Here is a 19,040-nt window from a genome sequence, read left to right on the forward strand (position 1 = left end):
AAGGGGATATGAGAAGCCATTGCAATGACTATAATGTATGCAAGGTACTCTGTAAATTTGTATCCCTGTAAACTGCATGTACTATTGTCAGAATGTTTAGATTATTTCTCTTTAATTTTGCACCTCTAGCATCAGATGCCCATTATGATGTTACACCTGTGACGTCACACACCCACTGTTCTTCATTACTGACGGCCGCCTCACCAGTGCAGTCCACTCATCTCGACACGACGCCAGCCATTTGTCATGAATGGAAACGAGGAAAAAAAAGTACCTTGTATATATTATACACAATAACAGACTGTCAGGAGATGAATTAGAGAAGTGCATGGGAGACTCCATTAAATTGTGGTCTTGTAGTGGCTGTAATGTGAAATGCCCACACTTGCCCCATTTCAGTCAAAGCCCTAATACACATCTATAATTCACCTCATGACATTGATTACTTGATTTTAACATTGTAAAACGTGACAGCTGTGCAATAAATGTACTTTAAATGATTTATACTGTATAAATACTATTTTGTGCATCTCCCCTTAAAATTAAGTGGTTTGTAAATTTGTTATATGGCCCTCTTCAATTTGACTTGTGTAATTGAGAAAGGGTGATAGGATTTTAGATGTGCACTTTGCAGAAATTCTTGATTGTAGGTGTTGGAAAATATCTTGCATCTTTCAGTAGACTCGTAGAGATTTCAGTATAGCTGCTATTTGCTTTTTTTGTTGAAAACCTCTAAATACCTGAAGGTGGAATGCATTATTTTTGATTCTGATTGTTATAAGCATCTGTTTTCATGATGAATGATGAAGTTGGCTTTTCTAAGTCTGTTCACATCATTTACCACTCAAGTCATCTGCGAGATATCATAGGGGACGCTGAACAGCCAAAGGTTGTGCTAGATCTAGATACCAATGACACTGGAAGGATAAGCGCCTGTAAAATTAACCTTTTGGATCCAAAATTGGCCTGACAATAGGAAGTGGGTGGTGATGCATCTTTATTAAAGGAGGTGTAAAACACTCTATCCCTCCGCTAGCCTGCAGGTCACCCTTGGGCGAGGTGTAGCACCTGCTTAGCCACCCGATCAGGGTCACGTGAAGCCATGGGAGCAGATGGTGGTGGATGGTCGTATGAGCGGCTGGTGCATATCACAAGTCCTGGTTATGTGGCCGCTGACACCAGGTAGTCAATCTCTGCAGAGTATTGATAATGACTGGGGTCACCCTTCTTGTAAAAACACTGCCCGGAAGAAGGCAATGGCAAACTACTTCTGTAGAAAAATTTGCCAAGAATGATCATGGTCAAGATCATGATTGCTTGCTTCATATGACACAGCACATTCTGATAATGAATAGGAAGCAGAGGGTGGTATGTGACTCGTGGTGTCCTACAAGGATAGATGCTGGAATCCTTACTGTTTGTCGTATGTGAGTGACTTGGATCTGGGTGGCACAATCAGTAACTTTACAGATGACACAAATATTGGAATTGACTGTGTGGAAGGTAGCCTTTGGCTGCAAAGGAATATCGAGGAAGGGAAAATAGTTGATCCTACAGGTGAGGCACCAGAAGACTGGAGGGTGGCTAATGTGCGTTTATTTAAGAAAGGCTGAAAGGAAAACCTGGGAGCCGCAGACCAGTGAGTCTATTGTCAGTGGTGGGCAAGAGACAGGAGTACATGAACCAAAAATGGCAAGCACTGATTAGGGATGGGCAGAATGGCTTTGTCATAGTCATACTTTATTAATCCTGGGGGAAATTGGTTTTTGTTACAGTTGCACCATAAAACCATAAATAGTTAAATAGTAATATGTAAATTATGCCAGGAAATAAGTCCAGGACCAGCCTATTGGCTTTGTACTTGGGGAATGAAGAGGTAACAAAGAAGTGAATGAAGGAGATGTTGCAGATTTATCTCCATGGGCTTTAGTGATCTTTGAGTAGGTGCTGCATGGTTTGGTAGGCTAGTCCGAAGATTAGATCACATGGGATTCAGGGCAAGCTAGCCAGCTGGATACCAAATTGACTTGATAGTGGAAGACAGGGTTGTGTTTCAGATTGGAGGACTTTGGCCAGTGGTGTGCAGCTTAGATTAATGTTCTTTGTTTATTTGGGTGAAAATGTATGGTTAGTTTGCAGATGACACTAAAATGGTGGATAGTGATGAAAGTTATGTAAGATTACAACTTGATCTTGACAAAGTGGGTGAGGGAATAGCAGATGGTGTTTAATTTGGATAAAAGTGATATATGCATTTTGATAAAATCCAACAGGGACAGTAAATGTAAAATAACACTTGCACACTACCCCTAGCCCTGAGGAGTGTTGTAGAGCAGAGAGACTAAAGGGTGCAGATACATAGTTTCTTGAAAATAGTGACTCAGGTAGGCTGGTGAAGAAGGCATTTTGGCATGCCTGCCTTCATTGACCAGGAGTTGGAACATCTTGCTACAGCTATACAAGGCATTGATAAAGTCACAGCTGGAGTAGTGCACAAAGTTCTGCTTGCCCTGCTTTTGGAAGGCTGTCATTAAACTGGAGAGCATGTGGAAAAACATTTACAAGTACCTAAATAGAACTGGTGGGTCTAGGTTAAATGGATAGGCTTGGGCTTTTTTCTCTGGAGTGTAGGAGGCTGAGGGTAATATTAGACCATAAGATATAGGAACAGAATTGGGCCATTTGGCCCATTGAGTCTGCTCTGCCATTTCATCATGGCTGATCCATTTTCCCGCTCAGCCCCAATCTCCTGCCTTCTGCCCTTCTCCCCCCTGCCCTGTGTTGTATCCCTTCATACCCTGACCAATCAAGAATCTATCAATCTCTGCCTGAAATACAGAGCTATAAAGGGTTATCAAATCATAAGGGGCGCAAACAAGATAAATAGGAAAATTATTTTCTCAGGTTTGGGGAGTCCAAAGCTAAAGGGCACAAATTTAAAGTGAGAGTCAAAAGATTTAAAACAACCTTAGGGGCAACTTTTCCCATATAGAGGGTGGTGAGTATATCAAAAGAACTGCCAGAGGAAGTGTTGGAGGCAGGTGTAGGTTAGTGGCTTGTGGCCGTGTGGGTGTCCTCCAGGTACATCGGAAGCGTAGCAACACGAGCAATTTGCTCTCAGTACAACTTAAATTGTGTTGGCTGTTGATGCAAATGACACATTTCACTGTTTCAATGTACATTTGATAAGTTATGGTAGTCTTGCAGGGCTGAGAATTAAAAAGTATTTTGACAGTTATGTGCACAGGAAAGGATTAGAGGCATGTGGGACTGGCTCACTTTGGCATTAGATCAGCACAGACAAGATGGCCCAATGGGCTTGTTTCTGTGTTTTTAACTACCATTATAGTATAGGAAGGGTGTTATAATACTGGAGTATGTAGAGCGCTTCATGGATGGAACAGTTCAATTATGAAGAGAGACTGGAGAAGCTGGGTCTGTATCGCTGGGTTGGAGGATATCGAGGGATATGACTGACCTATATAAAATTACGAGGAATAAACTTCAGGAAACTTTTCACTATCTCAAAGGTAGAGAACATGGGTGTATGGTAATGAGTAAGTGGCTTAGAGAGGACATTGGGGATCCCACTTCACCCAGTGAATAGTGAACACCTGACTGGTTGAACCTGGGCTGCTGACAGTATTTTAAGTCATGTCTGGATTAGTATTTGAATTGCTTAGTCATAGAAGCCTATGGACCAAGTGCTGGGAGATGCGATTAATATGGAAGGGTATCCAGTGTCTTGTGTTGGATGAGTTGGACCAAATGGCCTCTTTTCATGTCATATGATACTATGACTGGGTTTAGGAACCAGGAAGCCAATTAAAAAGCAGCACCACAATGGTAATCTCTTGATGGCATCTGGCACCATGAGTTGGTTCAGTGTCAGAGTAGATGGTAGTCATTGTATGCAGGAGAATGGGCTTTGTGTTCCTGGATCATTGCAACTATTTCTGCGCAATGTGGGATCTGTACAAGTGAGATGCGTTGCTCCTTAGCCACGATCTAACTGGCATCCTTGCTGGAGGTGTGCTTGCACTGTTGGAGAAGATCTAAGCAGAGTTAATCAGATGGAGAGCAACAGTCAGCTCTGAGGAAAAATGGTTACTGGGACTGGTAGGCAGAACGAAGGAGTAAGGGCACGTTCAGAGAATTTAAATTGTACCTAACTTGTTACAAGGAATATTAGCAGTAAATTATAACTCAACTATAATTAACATGGGGGTCGACAGTGTTTTTGCCATCACTGAGATGTGGCTGAAAGACAGAAAGGACCATTAATTCAATATTCCGGGGCAAAGAATTTCAGGTAAAAGGAAGCATTGCACTGTTAGTCAGAAATTGCGTGACTTCAGTGGAGAAGGAGAAAGTCGGAGAAGGCTCTTTAGATGAAGTCATCTGTCTAGAGATTTAAAACCAGAAGGGGTGTAAGTACTTCACTGGAATGTATTACAAACCTCCAAGAGCCAACAGGAAATGGAGAGCAGATAAGAGGTCCAATGAAATAGGGATCTTGTTTTCCCAAATATTAACTAATGACCTGGGCCTCCATAAGCTGGAGACCCATATTCCTATAAAAGTTATTACCATCCAATAGAAACTAACTATTTCTTAACATAGCCTCTAATGACATTGTCTTAGCAACTTTAGGTATATTAGAGCATTTCATGGAAAGTTAACAAATTAAATTAAATAATAATAAAAAATAAATATCGAGGTATCACAGAAACTGGAAACTGTCCATCTTCTGCTTTGGTCTTATTCTAGCTCTAAGTTACTTGACCAATTAGAGTCATTAAAGACTATAGCAGAGAAAGAGACCCTTCATCCCATCTAGTCCATGCCAAAGTGCTATTCTGCCTAGTTAATTGACCCACATCTGGTGGGCCATAACCCTCCATACCCCCCTCTCAGCCATGTACTTATCCGAAATTCTCTTAAATGTTGACATTGAACCTGTATTCAACATTACTGTTGGCATCTTGCTCCACAGTCTCACCACCCTCTGAGTGAAAATGTTCCTCCTCACATTTCTCTTAAATATTTTGTCTTTCAGGTATAACCTACTGTATGACCTCTAGTTTGTGTTTCACCTTTACATTATCCCATCTTTACCTCTCATACTTTGTATACCATGAATCAAGTCTTTTCCCCTCTTTATTCTCCTACACTTCAAGGAATAAAGTCTTAACCTATTCGACCTTTTCCCTATGACTCAGGTCCTTAAGCCCCAGCAACATCCTTGCGAATTTTTTCTGGACTCTTTCAATCTCGTTGATATAATTTCTGTAGTTAGGTAACCAGAACTGCACACAATAATCCAAATTCAGCTTCACCAAGGTCGTACGCAACTTCAACATAACATCCCAACTTCTGTACTTAATACTTTGACTTATGAAGTCCAATGTGCCAAAAGCTCACTTTATGACCCTATTTACCTTGATGCCGCTTTCAGGGAATTATGGATCTGTATTCCTAGATCCCTCTGTTCTACCGTGCTTGTCCATGCCCTACCATTCACTGTTTATCCTACCCTGGTTGGTCCTACCAAAGTACAACACCTCGCACTTGTCTGCATTATATTCCATCTGCCATTTTCCAGTTGGTCCAGATCCCCCTGCGAGCTTTGATAGCTTTCTTTGCTGTCCACTATACCGAATCTTGGTGTCATCCACAAATTTGCTGATCCAGTTTACTGCATTATCGTCCTGATCATTCATATAGATGACAAACAACGATGAACCTACCATCTATGCCTGCAACATAGCACTAGTCACAGGCCTTCATCCAGTGAGGCAGCTGTCTACCTTCTCCCACAAAGCCACTGTCTAATCCAATTTGCTACCTCATCCTGAATGCTGGGTGACTGAACCTTCTTGACCAACCTTCCTTGTAGGACTTTGTCAAAGGCCTTGCTGAAGTTCATGTAGACAACATCCACTACCATCATCAACTTTCCTGGTTAACTCCTGAATAAACTCTAAAAGATTGGTTAGATATAACCTACCACACACAAAACCATGGTGACTATCCATAATCAGGTCTTGTTCACCTAAGTACTTTTATGTATCTGGTCCCTTCCTATAATTTACCCATGACTGACGTCAGACTAATTTCCCTGAATATTTATTGACTATCACTGACTGTCCTCCAGTCCTTCAGCATCTAACCTGTGGCTAAAGATGTTTTAAATATCTCTGCTGGGACCCTACAATGTCTGCACTAGCCTCCCACAAGGTCTGCATAAGATCATCTCTGAATACACAACACATCAAACCATGAAGTGGATGTGCTACAGCAACAGAAGACCATGAACATACATTCTATGCCCTCTTTATTAGGTATCTAATAAAGTGGCCACTTAGTTTTTCTGTAGAAACCCTTCAAATTCTCCTTTACCTTGTCTGCCCTCCTGATTTCCCTCATGTTCTCTTGCCTTTCTTATTTTTCCCAAGTATCTCATTAGTTCCTTGCTGTCCACACCTGCTATGCAACTCCTCCTTAATCAGGGTTTCAGTATCCTTTGAAAACCAAGGTTCCCTAAACCTGTTAGCTTTGCTTTTTGTTCCAACAGGAACATGCAAACTCTGTACACTCAAAAACTTTGAGTTTTGAATGCCTCCCACTTACCAAGCATCCAACTTTTAGAAAGCAACCTGTCCCAATCCACACTTGCCAGGTCCTTTCTGATGCCATCAAAATTGATCTGTTTTCATTTTAGAATGTCAACCTAATAACCATTCTTCTATCCTTCATAATTATTTTGAAACAAATGAAATTATAATCACTAGATCCAAAGTGTTACCCTACACACACTTCTGTCAACTGCCCTTGTCTCCTTCCCTAATAGGAAATCCAGTATCTCATACTCTCTAGTTGGGAACTTTACTGAATGCATTTGACAAACTATCCCATCCAGCTTTTTTACAGTATGGGAGTCACAGTCGATATATAGAAAGTTAAAATCACCTACTATCACAACCTTGTGTTTTTTTCAATTTTCTGCTATCTCTGCACATTTGTTTCTCTAAATCCAGTTGATTATTGGGTGGCCTATAATATAATCCCTTTAACATGGTAATCCCTTTCTCATTCTTAATTTCACCCATATAGCCTCAGTAGACAGCTCCAGTCTGTGCTGTCTGACACTGGCTTGACATTGTCATAATTCCACATGTTGATCCATGTCTAAGCTCATCCGCCTTGCTTCATGCATTGAAATAGAAACAACTCAGAGCATTAGTCGCACTGTGCTCAACCTTTCGATTCCTGTTTTTATGTGCAGGCTTAACATCGTCTTTCTCCACAACCACTCCACTATCTGTCCTGGCACTTTGGTTCCCATCTCCCTAGTTTAAACTTCTTCCTGAAGCAGTACTAACAAAGGGACAAAGCTGCAAGATTTGGGGGAGTAAATTTAAGACGGAGATGAGAAGGAATTACTTTTCCCAGAAGGTGGTGAATCTGTGGAATTGTGTGCCCAACGAAGCAGTGGAAGCTACCTCAGTAAATATACTTAAGACAAGGTTGGATAGATTTTTTGCATAGTAGAGGAATTAAGGGTTGTGGAGAAAAGGCAGGTAGGTGGAGATGAGTCCATGGCTAGATCAGCCATGATCTTATTGAATGGTGGAGCAGACTTGATGGGCCAGATGGCCTACACCTGCTCCTATTTCTTATCTTATGTAAACCTTCCCGCACGGATGTTGGTCCCCTTCCAGTTCAGGTAGGGATCATTTCGGAGATAATCCTGTTTTTATTTTTTTTTAAATGAACCTTGGAAGCTATAGTTCTCTGCTATTCAATTGAATAATTGTTGATGTATCTTAAATTCATCTTAGGAGTTTAACTCTGTTGCCCAACATTCTTTCCAGTCTGTGACCCATTCCGCAGAGCTTCTAGTTTTTCACTCCCTTTGAATGGAAAAGTGGCTCTTTAAGTGTCTAAAGATATAGGGGAGCGGTTCTTCAGTTAAGAAAGTTTTATAAGTCCTGGACCTTGTTGCCAGAAAAAATGATCACTGAAAATTTTCACCCTAGTCACCTCAGTTGTCTTGTTTAGGACTCTGCATACATACAAGTACGTTGAAGCCCAATCTTTGCAATATGCAGCACAAGAGAGTGCAGCTGGTGGAATCTGGAGCAACATGTAATCTGCTGGAGAAACTCGGGGTCGAGCAGCATCTGTGTGGGGGGGGGGTGCGAGGATTGTCAATTGGTTGTAGTGTTTCAATCTAAAGCGTTGGCAGTTTCTTTCCTCTCACAGATGCTGCCTCATCTGTTGAGTTGTCCCAGTAGCTTCCCTGCAACCCATCCTTGCATTTGACGCCTTTCAGTTTGGCATCAATCTGCGTTGTTATCCTTTAAAAGGGCAATACATCCTTCCAATGATACTGTGCACTTTGAAAGAGCCATGACTAGACTTGTATACATTTGACATAACTTTGAAATATGAGCAAATATTCTGTGTAATTATTTCTGTATTTGGCCTCAGTTATTGCCGCTGCTTCACACTTCTAAGGTTCTTGGAGAGCGGAATGGCACAGAAACTGAACCCTTGGCCCAATCTGTCCATGCCAGATGTGATGCATATATGCTCATCACATTTGTCTGTATGGGGTCCATGTACTTGTAGTCCTTTTCTATCCAAGTACCTGTCCAAATTTCTTTTTGTATCTGTCAGTATCTGTCTCTGCCACTGTGTGAGGGAAAACCTGCCCCTCAGATCTTTACATTTCTCCCTTCTGACCTAAACCAGGCTCTCGCTAACCTGGGAAAAAGACTGACTGTGTAGTTAAGATGTTTCATCCTCTTGTGGAATATCGGAATCAGGTTTATTATCACCAGCATGTGACGTGAAATTTGTTAACTTAGCAGCAGCAGTTTAATGCAATACATAACCTAGCAGAGAGGAAAAAAATATCAGTAGTGGGCAGATGTAGTTTCAGAACAAAGGTGAAGGTGGGGAGGAATATCATCTGAGGGTCTCAGATCTTTGAAATTCTGCACTATAGAATGCTGAGTCATTGAATATATTCACTCAATGCTGTAAGATCTTTCGTCTGTAACTAGAACAGGCACAAAGTGAGTTAGATGAAGTTGTAGCCTTGAATTACAGAGCAGCCTGGCAGGTTTCAGGCAATACTTTTCATTTCTTGTGTTTGTCGCTTAGAGTTCCTCAGTTCTGTTGCTAGAAGTAAATAGTTTGTTCACTCATTGTGAAGTTTCGGGTTGCTGCTGTTCATATGTATGAGGTAGATTGTTTAGAGGGAACTTTCCAAATTTTAAATAAGATTCTAGTTTTTTTTAAACTTCGCAGTTTTTAAAAATATATATATTTAATTTCTAGTTAAGGTATTAACTTCCTTAGCACTTTGTTGAGACAAAGGGAAATTTTTTTAACACTTAATTTCATTCCTTTAGCTGACTATATTCTCAGTATTTTTTCCCTGTTTCTTTAGCCAACATCAAAAATTCAAAAGTGTTTTACTTCACTCAGATTTTGTAAGTTTACTGTTAGTTGGTGACGAGAAATGTTGCTTGTTTTATAAACTAATGAAGATTTGCAGTTTAGTGTCAACCAAATGAAAGGTGTGCAGTGTAACAACAGGATGTTAATTTTATTATAAGTAAAACAATACTTCTGTTTGGTCGGGAATAAATTGTGGGTCAGTAGTAGAATATCAATAAGCAATACAGATTGTGGAATTTTTGTTTGCCACTGATGACAAGTTGTGTATTTGCAGCAGCCTTTGATGATGCTGTGGAAGAACGTGTCATTAATGAAGAATACAAGATCTGGAAGAAAAATACTCCCTTCTTGTATGACCTGGTTATGACTCATGCTCTGGAATGGCCAAGTCTGACTGCCCAATGGCTACCTGATGTTTCCAGGTATGGATCTGACTTAAAGAAAAATAATCGTGTAATTGAAAATTAAACATTGCCCATTAAACAAGTCTACATTTGGGTTTCTCTTTCTGGCAAAACTCCATTAATGTATGTTTCTCCTTTTCTTTCTGTGGCCCTTAATTTCAAGCAGAACTTGTGATTCGTTTAACTCCTCTATTCTTAGTGTTCCCGGTGGCTGATGGATACTGCTTCTTCTCAAATTACCATCACATAAACTAGTCTTAAATCTATTTGTCTGAATATCCAACGTATAGCAAAGGCTACTGAGCCCGTCATCATCTCAGCTGTTGTACTGATGATCTGTGCTTCAAAGCCAGCTTTTAGCCAAGGTGTTCAATACAGTTAGAATGTTGGTGTCTATCCAGCAATGTGTACGGTGGCATGGGTGTGGCCTGTTTACCTGAATCAGAGCAAATTTAATATGGATAATTAATGTACAATCAGTTTACCCTCCAGTAATCTTTTGGTGATTAGCATTTCAACTGAATGAACTAGAGAACCCAAGAGAGGACAATGATACGAACCCTTCAACTGCCTGCTAATAGTCCATCAGAAACATCTCCTTTCCCCATTCTCCTGGCAGCCTAGCAAGCTCCTTTTGCCTCTTTCCCACTTCTAATTACTTGAAACATAAGCCCTCTTTTGCTTCCTACAGATGCTGCCTGACTGGGGTATTTTTTGCATTTAATTTCAGATTTCCTGTGTCTGCATTTTGTTTTTTACTTTCACTGACTTTTGTACTTGACTCCTTGGCATTCTTTTCAATGCTTAGTTCTTCCATTCTGCCTGCCACCACTATGCTTGTCTTTTCTGAACATTAAGAGTTGGACAGTTGATTCCCTGAACTTGCTGTACCAGTAAGGGCCATGGTTGCTCTATAACCTCAGCTCTATGTTCCAGTAATGTTTAAATGTTTAGCTTCTTGCTTATGAAGAATCTACCTATCTGTGCCTTCCACATAATTCAATGAGTCTACTTCATTGCCTCTTCAGAAAGAGTTCCAAGAAATTTGTATCAGGGATATTAAGTGCCCAGTCATGTGTCTTCTTCAAACTGGTTCTTGATTAATGCCCTCTATCATGACCCTGCATGCCTTAACCATTGCAGTTCACTAACTCTATCCACTGCTCTTTGTGTTTTTATATGGACTCTCAAACAGCTGCTGCATTCTTGGCAATCTGCTTCTAATAGTCTACAATTTTACTATTGCTGTTTAACATTCCTGCCCTGTTTGTTACTACATACTGGTGCTTGTCTCCCCTCCCCAGTGAATTGGCCATTGATCCTAGTTTTGTTTAGGTGAAACCGATCCCCTTTGAATACATTGGATGGAACTGTTTGTGCAGCTAGTAAAACGGTTGCCTTACCTCGCTAGAGATCTAGATTCAGTCCATTTGGAGTTTGCATGTTCTTCCTGTGACCCTGGTGCTCCAGATTAATCCTGAATAAATGCAGGTTAGTAGGTTCATTGGCCTCTGTAAATTGTTTGTGGTGTCATAAGTGAAGAATTGAATCCATCCAGCTTTTATGTGAATGAAGAAAAAATTGGGATTAAGGTCAGCACCGACTCACTGGGCCGATGGGTTTATTTCCATTCTGTATCTGTCTGAGATATAAAACTATACAGATATGTTCCTGGTCCTCCAGGAATCTGATGCCTTCCTGTAGGATATCTTTAGTATGCATTCAGCTGCCTGATCTATTTCTGTTTCTACTTTTACATGCCATCAGGGACTCACTGCACTATTTCAGTGACCACTGCACTGGCCTGCAGTGCACCACCTCTTCATTTTTAGGGTCTCTTGCTGTTTCCGATACATGGTAGCATAACTCTTTACAGCGCTGGCAGCCTAGGTTCAATTCCTGCTGCTGTCTGTTATGAGCTTGTATGTTCTCCTTGTGACCATGTGGGCTTCCTCCTGGTGTTCTGTTTTTCTCCATCATTCTAAAGATGTGCAGGTTAGTGGACTAATTGGTCACATGGGTGTAATTGGTATATCACCCTATGGTATCTCCAAATAAAGATAAAATAAACATTGCTTGAGTAAAATGCCTTGTTATGAGTTAGCGGCTTGTGTGTAATGCAGATTTGCTATTGGCATGCAGAACCACTTGGATGTCCACTTGAGCTGCAAGTCCTGTTCAGAATCTATTTAAATGAAGGAGGCTTGAAAAAATGCTTTCTTGTAGACTGTTTGACACCTGGCCAAACCACTTTGTAGGCAGCAAAAGTGGTTTGAGACAGTGATGGTACATTTGGAGTGTGTTTTTTATTTTATGGTACATTTTTCTGTGTTAAAGAAAACTTTAATTTCTTGGATGATCTGTTAATTTAATACTTAATGATCTACAGGCCTGAAGGGAAGGATTACAGTGTTCACAGGTTGGTCCTTGGAACCCATACATCTGATGAGCAAAACCATTTAGTCATTGCCAGTGTTCAGCTTCCAAATGATGATGCACAGTTTGATGCTTCTCATTATGATAGTGAGAAGGGAGGTGAGATTCTTTAAGTGCAAAATATTTTAATGTGTATAGATAGACTTAAGATTTTTCCAGGTTGTAGTTTGTGACATGGGGTATGCGTATTTGTACCACTTGCAATTTGGTGCTCTGACAGAAGTTTCCCACCCGCTTAGTGCCTATGCAACTAACAACTGCAGCCAAAGGCTGTGCATTATGCATGTTAACTTCTTAAGTACTGATTTAAAAGTGATTCCCCACACTATTCCCATGCTTTTTGTCATGTTCTGGGTGAAATTTACCCTGCTGCCCAAATGGCTGTTCAAGTGTGAGTCTTGGATTATCAATTTCAGTTTAGTCTAATCTAGTTTTGAAGTCACAGAATTTTACAACTTGGAAACTGGTTCAACTCATCCATGCCATATCTATCCAAGTTAGTCCTAACTGCCTGCATTTGTCCCATATCCCTCAAAGGCTTCATCTTTTGTCATTTTGCCACCTCTACCAGTTTCTTTGGCAGCTTGTTTTAGGTACCCATCACCCACTACATGGTAAAAGATCCCCCTCAGCTCTCTTTTTAAATCTACATGTGTCTTCTCTAATTTTAGACTCCCCTACCATGGGGGATAGGCTTATCATATGAGGAGGGTTTGATGACCTGGCCCTGTACTCACTGAACTTCAGAAGAATCAGAGGGAATCTCATTGAAACCTATCAAATGTTGAAAGGCCTTGCTAGAGTGGATGTGGAGAAGATGTTTCCTATGGTGAGGTAGTCTAGGACCAAAGGACACAGCCTCAGCCTATAGGGTTGTCCATTTAGAATGGAGATAAGGAGGAATTTCTTTAGCCAGAGGGTGGTGAATCTGTGGAATTCATTGCCACAGGTGGCTGTGGAAGCCAAGTCATTGGGTATATGTAAGGCAGAGGTTGATAGATCCTTCAATAGTCAGGGCTTAAAGGGATATGGGGAGAAGGCAGGAGACGAGGGCTGAGAGGAAAATGGATCAGACATGGTGGAAATGGCATAATTCTGCTCCTATATCTTATGGGTGGCATGATGGAGATATGTCTCTACCCAAAGGGAGGAAGATGCTTCTTTTCTCCACTAACCTGCAGGTCCCCTTGGGCAAGGTGTAGCACCTGCTTAACCCCCGATCAGGATCATATCAAGCCATGGGAGCAGGTGATGGATGGTCATATGAGCAGCTGGTGCATATCATGTCCTGGTTATGCGACCACTGGAACCGGGCAGCCAATCTCTGAAGGGTGTTGATAATGGCTGGGGTCACCTGTCTTGTAAAGGCAGTGCCCAGTAAAAGGCCACGTTAAACGACATGGTGCAGAACGATGATTGGAGGAAAAGGACTGTGACCATCCTCATTTTCTATGCCCCTCATGCTTTTATAAACATTTATAGTCACCTCTCAGCCTCCTACACTTAAGGGATGAAAGCCACAATGCTGTCCTTCTACATCTAATATTCACAAGCATGCAATAAATAAGTATTAGGAAACCAGGGCTAAACATGGAACATCCTAACATGTCTCAAGAACTTATCTACTGATTGCAGAAAATATGGGAATTGAGTGTTTTCTGAGCCACCAAAAAGTCATTAAAAAAAATAGGATCAGAACTGGGCCATTTGGCCCATTGAGTCTGCTCCACCATTTCATCATGGCTGATCCATTTTCCCTCTCAGTCCCAATCTCCTGCCTTCTCCCTGGATCCCTTCATGCCCTGACCAATCAAGAATCCATCAACCTCTGCCTTAAATATACTTAAAGACTTGGCCTCCACAGCTGCCTGTGGCAACAAATTCCACAGATTCAACATTCCGGCTAAAGAAATTTCTCCTCATCTCCGTTCTAAAAGGATGCCCCTCTATTTTGAGGCTGTGCCCTCTGGTTTTAAACACTCCCACCAGAGGAAACGTCCTTTCCACATCCACTCTACCAAGGCCTTTCACCGTTTGGTAGGTTTCAAATAGTTCACTGCCCATTCTTCTAAATTCCAGTGAAAAAAGGCCGAGAGTCATCAAACACTCTTCATTTGACAAGCTGTTTAATCCTGGAATCATTTTCATGAACCTTCTTTGAACCCTCTCCAGTTTCTGCAAGTCATTTCTAAGATAAAGACCCCAAAACTGCACATAATATTCCAAGTGAGGCCTCGGCAGTGTTTTATAAAGTCTCAACGTTACATTTTTGCTTTTATATTCTAGTCCTCTTCAAATGAATGCTAATATTGCATTTGCCTTCCTCACCACAGATTCAACCTGCAAATTAACCTTTAGGGAATCCTGCACAAGAACTCCCAAATCCCTTTGCACTTCAGGTTTATGTATTTTCCACTCCATTTAGAAAATAGTCAACCTTTTCATTTCTTTTACCGAAGTGTATGACCGTACACTTGCTGATGCTGTACTCCTTTGCCCATTCTCCTAAGTCCTTCTGTAGCCTCCCTATTTTCTCAAAACTACCTATCTCTCTGCCTACCTTCATAATGTCTGCAAACTTTGCAACAAAGCCATCAATTCCATCATCCAAATTATTAACATATTTAAAATAATTGGTCCCAACACAGGCCCCTGCAGAACACAACTAGTCACCGGCAGCCAGCCAGAAAAGGCTCCCTTTGTTCCCACTCTTTGCCTCCTACTATTCAACCACTGCTTTATCTATGCTAGAATCTTCCCTGTAACACCATGGACTCGTCACTTATTAAGCAGCCTCATGTGTGGCACCTTGTCAAAGGCCTTCTGAAAATCCAAGTACACACTATCAACTGATCCTCCTTTGTCCGGCCTGCTTATTATTTCTTCAAAGAATTCCAACAGATTTGTCAGGCAAGATTTTCCCTTGAAGAAGCCATGCTTGACCACAGCCTATTTTGTGTCGCTAAATACCCCGAAGACGATTACATCCTTAACAGTTGAATCCAACATCTTCTGAACCATTGAGATCAGACTCACTGACCTATAATTTCGTTTCTTCTGCTTCTCTCCCTTCTTCATGAGTGGAGTTGAGCTATCCACTCACTCTTGCTTTTTTTATTCTGTCACAGTTTACTGTTTACTTGAAAACTCCAAAATGGTGTAGTTTGTTTGTGAAATTCTTTCAAGTCTCATGGATTAATAACATATGCAAACTTTAAATTAAAAGGTACCATCTTGAATATTTAAAAAGGTTCTTTTTACCATCAGAAAAGTTCAAAGGAATCTTAGGTTTTGTATTTGTTAGGATTGATAAACTGGCTATGATAATCTTTCCTGTTTGTAAATTGTTTCTTTTGCAGAATTTGGTGGATTTGGTTCTGTTAGTGGAAAAATAGAAATTGAAATTAAAATCAACCATGAAGGGGAAGTGAATCGTGCACGCTACATGCCCCAGAATCCTTGTATTATCGCCACAAAGACTCCCTCCAGTGATGTGCTAGTCTTTGATTATACGAAACATCCTTCCAAACCAGGTAAGTAGTATAAGCACTGCATGGAGCAATGGTGCTTTTTAATGCCACTCAGCTTTGAATTGATTTCCAGCAGCACCTTTAGGGAAGGAGCAAGAACCAACAGCATTGCTGAGATGCAACCAACTGTTGTGGTTCGCAGTTGACAGATATGTTTTAAAGCAGTCCAAGTTAAATTATTAGTCTGAAAGTTAGTAGTCTGATCTTGTATGGTTTCCCTTTATCCTTGTAGGGAGCAATTATCAGATCATAATCCCTCTGCTTACCTATCCAAACCTGTCCTCATAGAGTCCATATGACATTCCAATGTTGCTTTGCAAGAACTATCTAAACATAGGACAATAATAAACCAATCATTGACTAGATGTGGATTTAATTATTAGTCTAATGCTGGCCATGGTGTACACTGACCATGTTTGGCAATGTTCCTCTAAACCTTTCCTATCCACGTACTTACCCAAATTTCTGTTAAATATTATTAATGTAACTGCCTCAGCCACCGTCTGGCAGCTCATTCCATATATGCCTGCATGAAGAAGTTGCCCCTATAGTCTAAATTTCACCTTCTAAATTTTTCAGCTCTCACATTAAACTTGTGCCTGTTAGTTTTTGGTTCCCCTTCCACGTGGGGGAAAGAATATGTACGCTGACCCTATCTATGCCACTCATGATTTTAGACGCCTCTATAAAGTCTAGCCTGGTCAAGTACGCATAAATCTTCTCTGCATTCATTCTAGTTTAATGATGTCTTTCAAGATGACCAAAAACTGTACACAGTATTCTCAAGTGTAGTCTCACCAACATCCCTTAACTCCTCGGTTCACTGCTCTGACCTATAAAGGCTAACATGCCAAGTGCTGCCTTCGCCACCTTGACTACCTGCCTCCTTTCACACTCTGACCTAGCAGTCCAATGTGAAATAAAAGAAGCATTGAGTTCTATTATTGAATTATTCAGGAACATGGTCTTCAGTCCACAGTGTTGTCTGAGTTAATTAAATAATCAATTCCTTCTGCATAATGTCTATATTCCTCCATTTCCTACACATTCATGTGCCTCTTGAATGCCCCTAGCATTTTTGCAGCCACCACTACTTCTGGCATTGCATTCTAGGCACCCACCACTTGTATTTAAAGAATACTTGCCCTGCACATCACCCTTGAACACCCCCAATCACCTTAAATACATGCATGAGGGTGTTGGGCATTTCAACCCAGGGGAAACAATATTTGCTGTCTGAACTATCCATGTTTCTCATATTCTTAGAAAGCTCTATCAGAATTCCCCACAGCTTTTGGTGCTCCAGAGAAAACAACTCTTATCCAACTTCTCCTTATAGCACATACCCTCTAATCGAGGACACATCCTGATAAATTTGTGGACTGGTCATTGAAACACCTGGACGAATGAAGCAGTGACCTGGCCTTTGATTCCAACATGACAGCTGTGGGATATAAATTGGCCTAATGATCTGGTCTCTGTGGGGATGATGCAGAGGGGAACAACTAATCTTGCTGATAGAATTGTACAGCACAGAAATGAGCTCTTTCAACCTAACTTGTCCAACTGACCACGGTGTTCTCTTTTGCCTGCATTACACCTGTATTCCTCTATGCCTTTCCTATCAACCATCTACCATGTTAATTATATCCACCTCCACCAGCTCCTCGCAGCACATTACAGATATTCACCACCCTCTGTGGAAAAAATTTACTCCCACCTACCCCATCCGATCTTTGAAATGTTTTCTCTCTTCCCCCCACACCTTAAACCTGTGCCCTCTAGTTCTAAACTCTGTCCTTCGTGATTTTATCAACTCCTCAACCTCCTGTATTCCAATGAGAATGAACAAATAAAAATATCCACAGACTTCCATTCCAGGCAGCATCCTAGTGAATCTCCTGTGCATCTTACAGTGTGGTAAATAGAACAAGACAAAGTATTCCCAGTATGGTTTAACTAATGCAACACACATCAAAGTTGCTGGTGAACGCAGCAGGCCAGGCAGCATCTGTAGGAAGAGGTGCAGTCGACGTTTCAGGCCGAGACCCTTCGTCAGGACTAACTGAAGGAAGAGTGAGTAAGGGATTTGAAAGTTGGCGGAGGAGTGGGAGATCCGAAATGATAGGAGAAGACAGGAGGGGGAGAGATGGAGCCAAGAGCTGGACAGGTGATTGGCAAAAAGGATACGAGAGGATCATGGGACCGGAGGTCCAGGAAGAAAGACGGGATGGGGGGAACCAGAGGATGGGCAAGGGGTATATTCAGAGGGACAGAGGGAGAAAAAGGAGAGTGAGAGAAAGAATGTGTGTATAAAAATAAGTAACAGATGGGGTACGAGGGGGAGGTAGGGCATTAGCGGAAGTTAGAGAAGTCGACATTCATGCCATCAGGTTGGAGGCTACCCAGACGGAATATAAGATGTTGTTCCTCCAACCTGAGTGTGGCTTCATCTTTACAGTAGAGGAGGCCGTGGATAGACATGTCAGAATGGGAATGGGATGTGGAATTAAAATATGTGGCCACTGGGAGATCCTGCTTTCTCTGGCGGACAGACCGTAGGTGTTCAGCAAAGCGGTCTCCCAGTCTGCGTCGGGTCTTGCCAATATATAAAAGGCCACATCGGGAGCACCGGACGCAGTATATCACCCCAGTCGACTCACAGGTGAAGTGTTGCCTCACCTGGAAGGACGGTTTGGGGCCCTGAATGTTGGTAAGGGAGGAAGTGTAAGGGCATGTGTAGCACTTGTTCCACTTACACAGATAAGTGCCAGGAGGGAGATCAGTGGGGAGGGATAGGGGGGGGCGAATGGACAAGGGAGTCGCGTAGGTAGCGATCCCTGTTGAAAGCAGAGGGGGAGGGAGGGAAAGATGTGCTTAGTGGTGGGATCCCGTTGGAGGTGGCGGAAGTAATATGTTGGACCCGGAGGCTGGTGGGGTGGTAGGTGAGGACCAGGGGAACCCTATTCCTAGTGGGGTGGCGGGAGGATGGAGTGAGAGCAGATGTACGTGAAATGGGGGAGATGCGTTTAAGAGCAGAGTTGATAGTGGAGGAAGGGAAGACCCTTTCTTTAAAAAAGGAGGACATCTCCCTTGGTTTAACTAATATTTGGGACCACTGCAACATGACATCCCGCAGTAATAGTGACTCCCTGGCCTGTGAATACAGCAGAAATGCGTTTATCATAATCTTATT

At 41.7% G+C, this 19,040-nt stretch overlaps 1 protein-coding gene across 4 annotated transcripts in view; it reads left to right on the plus strand.

Moving 5' to 3' along the window:
• LOC140189853 (histone-binding protein RBBP4) overlaps positions 1 to 19,040 on the plus strand; it is a 43,412-nt gene that overhangs the window by 1,608 nt on the left and 22,764 nt on the right. The window contains exons 2-5 of one of the 4 annotated variants that reach the window (XM_072246167.1): positions 130 to 270; positions 9,749 to 9,896; positions 12,268 to 12,413; positions 15,674 to 15,847. In XM_072246167.1, the coding sequence (XP_072102268.1) occupies positions 130 to 270; positions 9,749 to 9,896; positions 12,268 to 12,413; positions 15,674 to 15,847 (609 nt within the window). The remainder of the gene's footprint in view (positions 1 to 129; positions 271 to 9,748; positions 9,897 to 12,267; positions 12,414 to 15,673; positions 15,848 to 19,040) is intronic. The other 3 variants (XM_072246168.1, XM_072246169.1, XM_072246170.1) reach the window with 3 other exon arrangements.

The sequence above is a fragment of the Mobula birostris genome, chromosome 29, assembly GCF_030028105.1.
Source record: "Mobula birostris isolate sMobBir1 chromosome 29, sMobBir1.hap1, whole genome shotgun sequence".
Lineage (NCBI taxonomy): Eukaryota > Metazoa > Chordata > Chondrichthyes > Myliobatiformes > Myliobatidae > Mobula > Mobula birostris.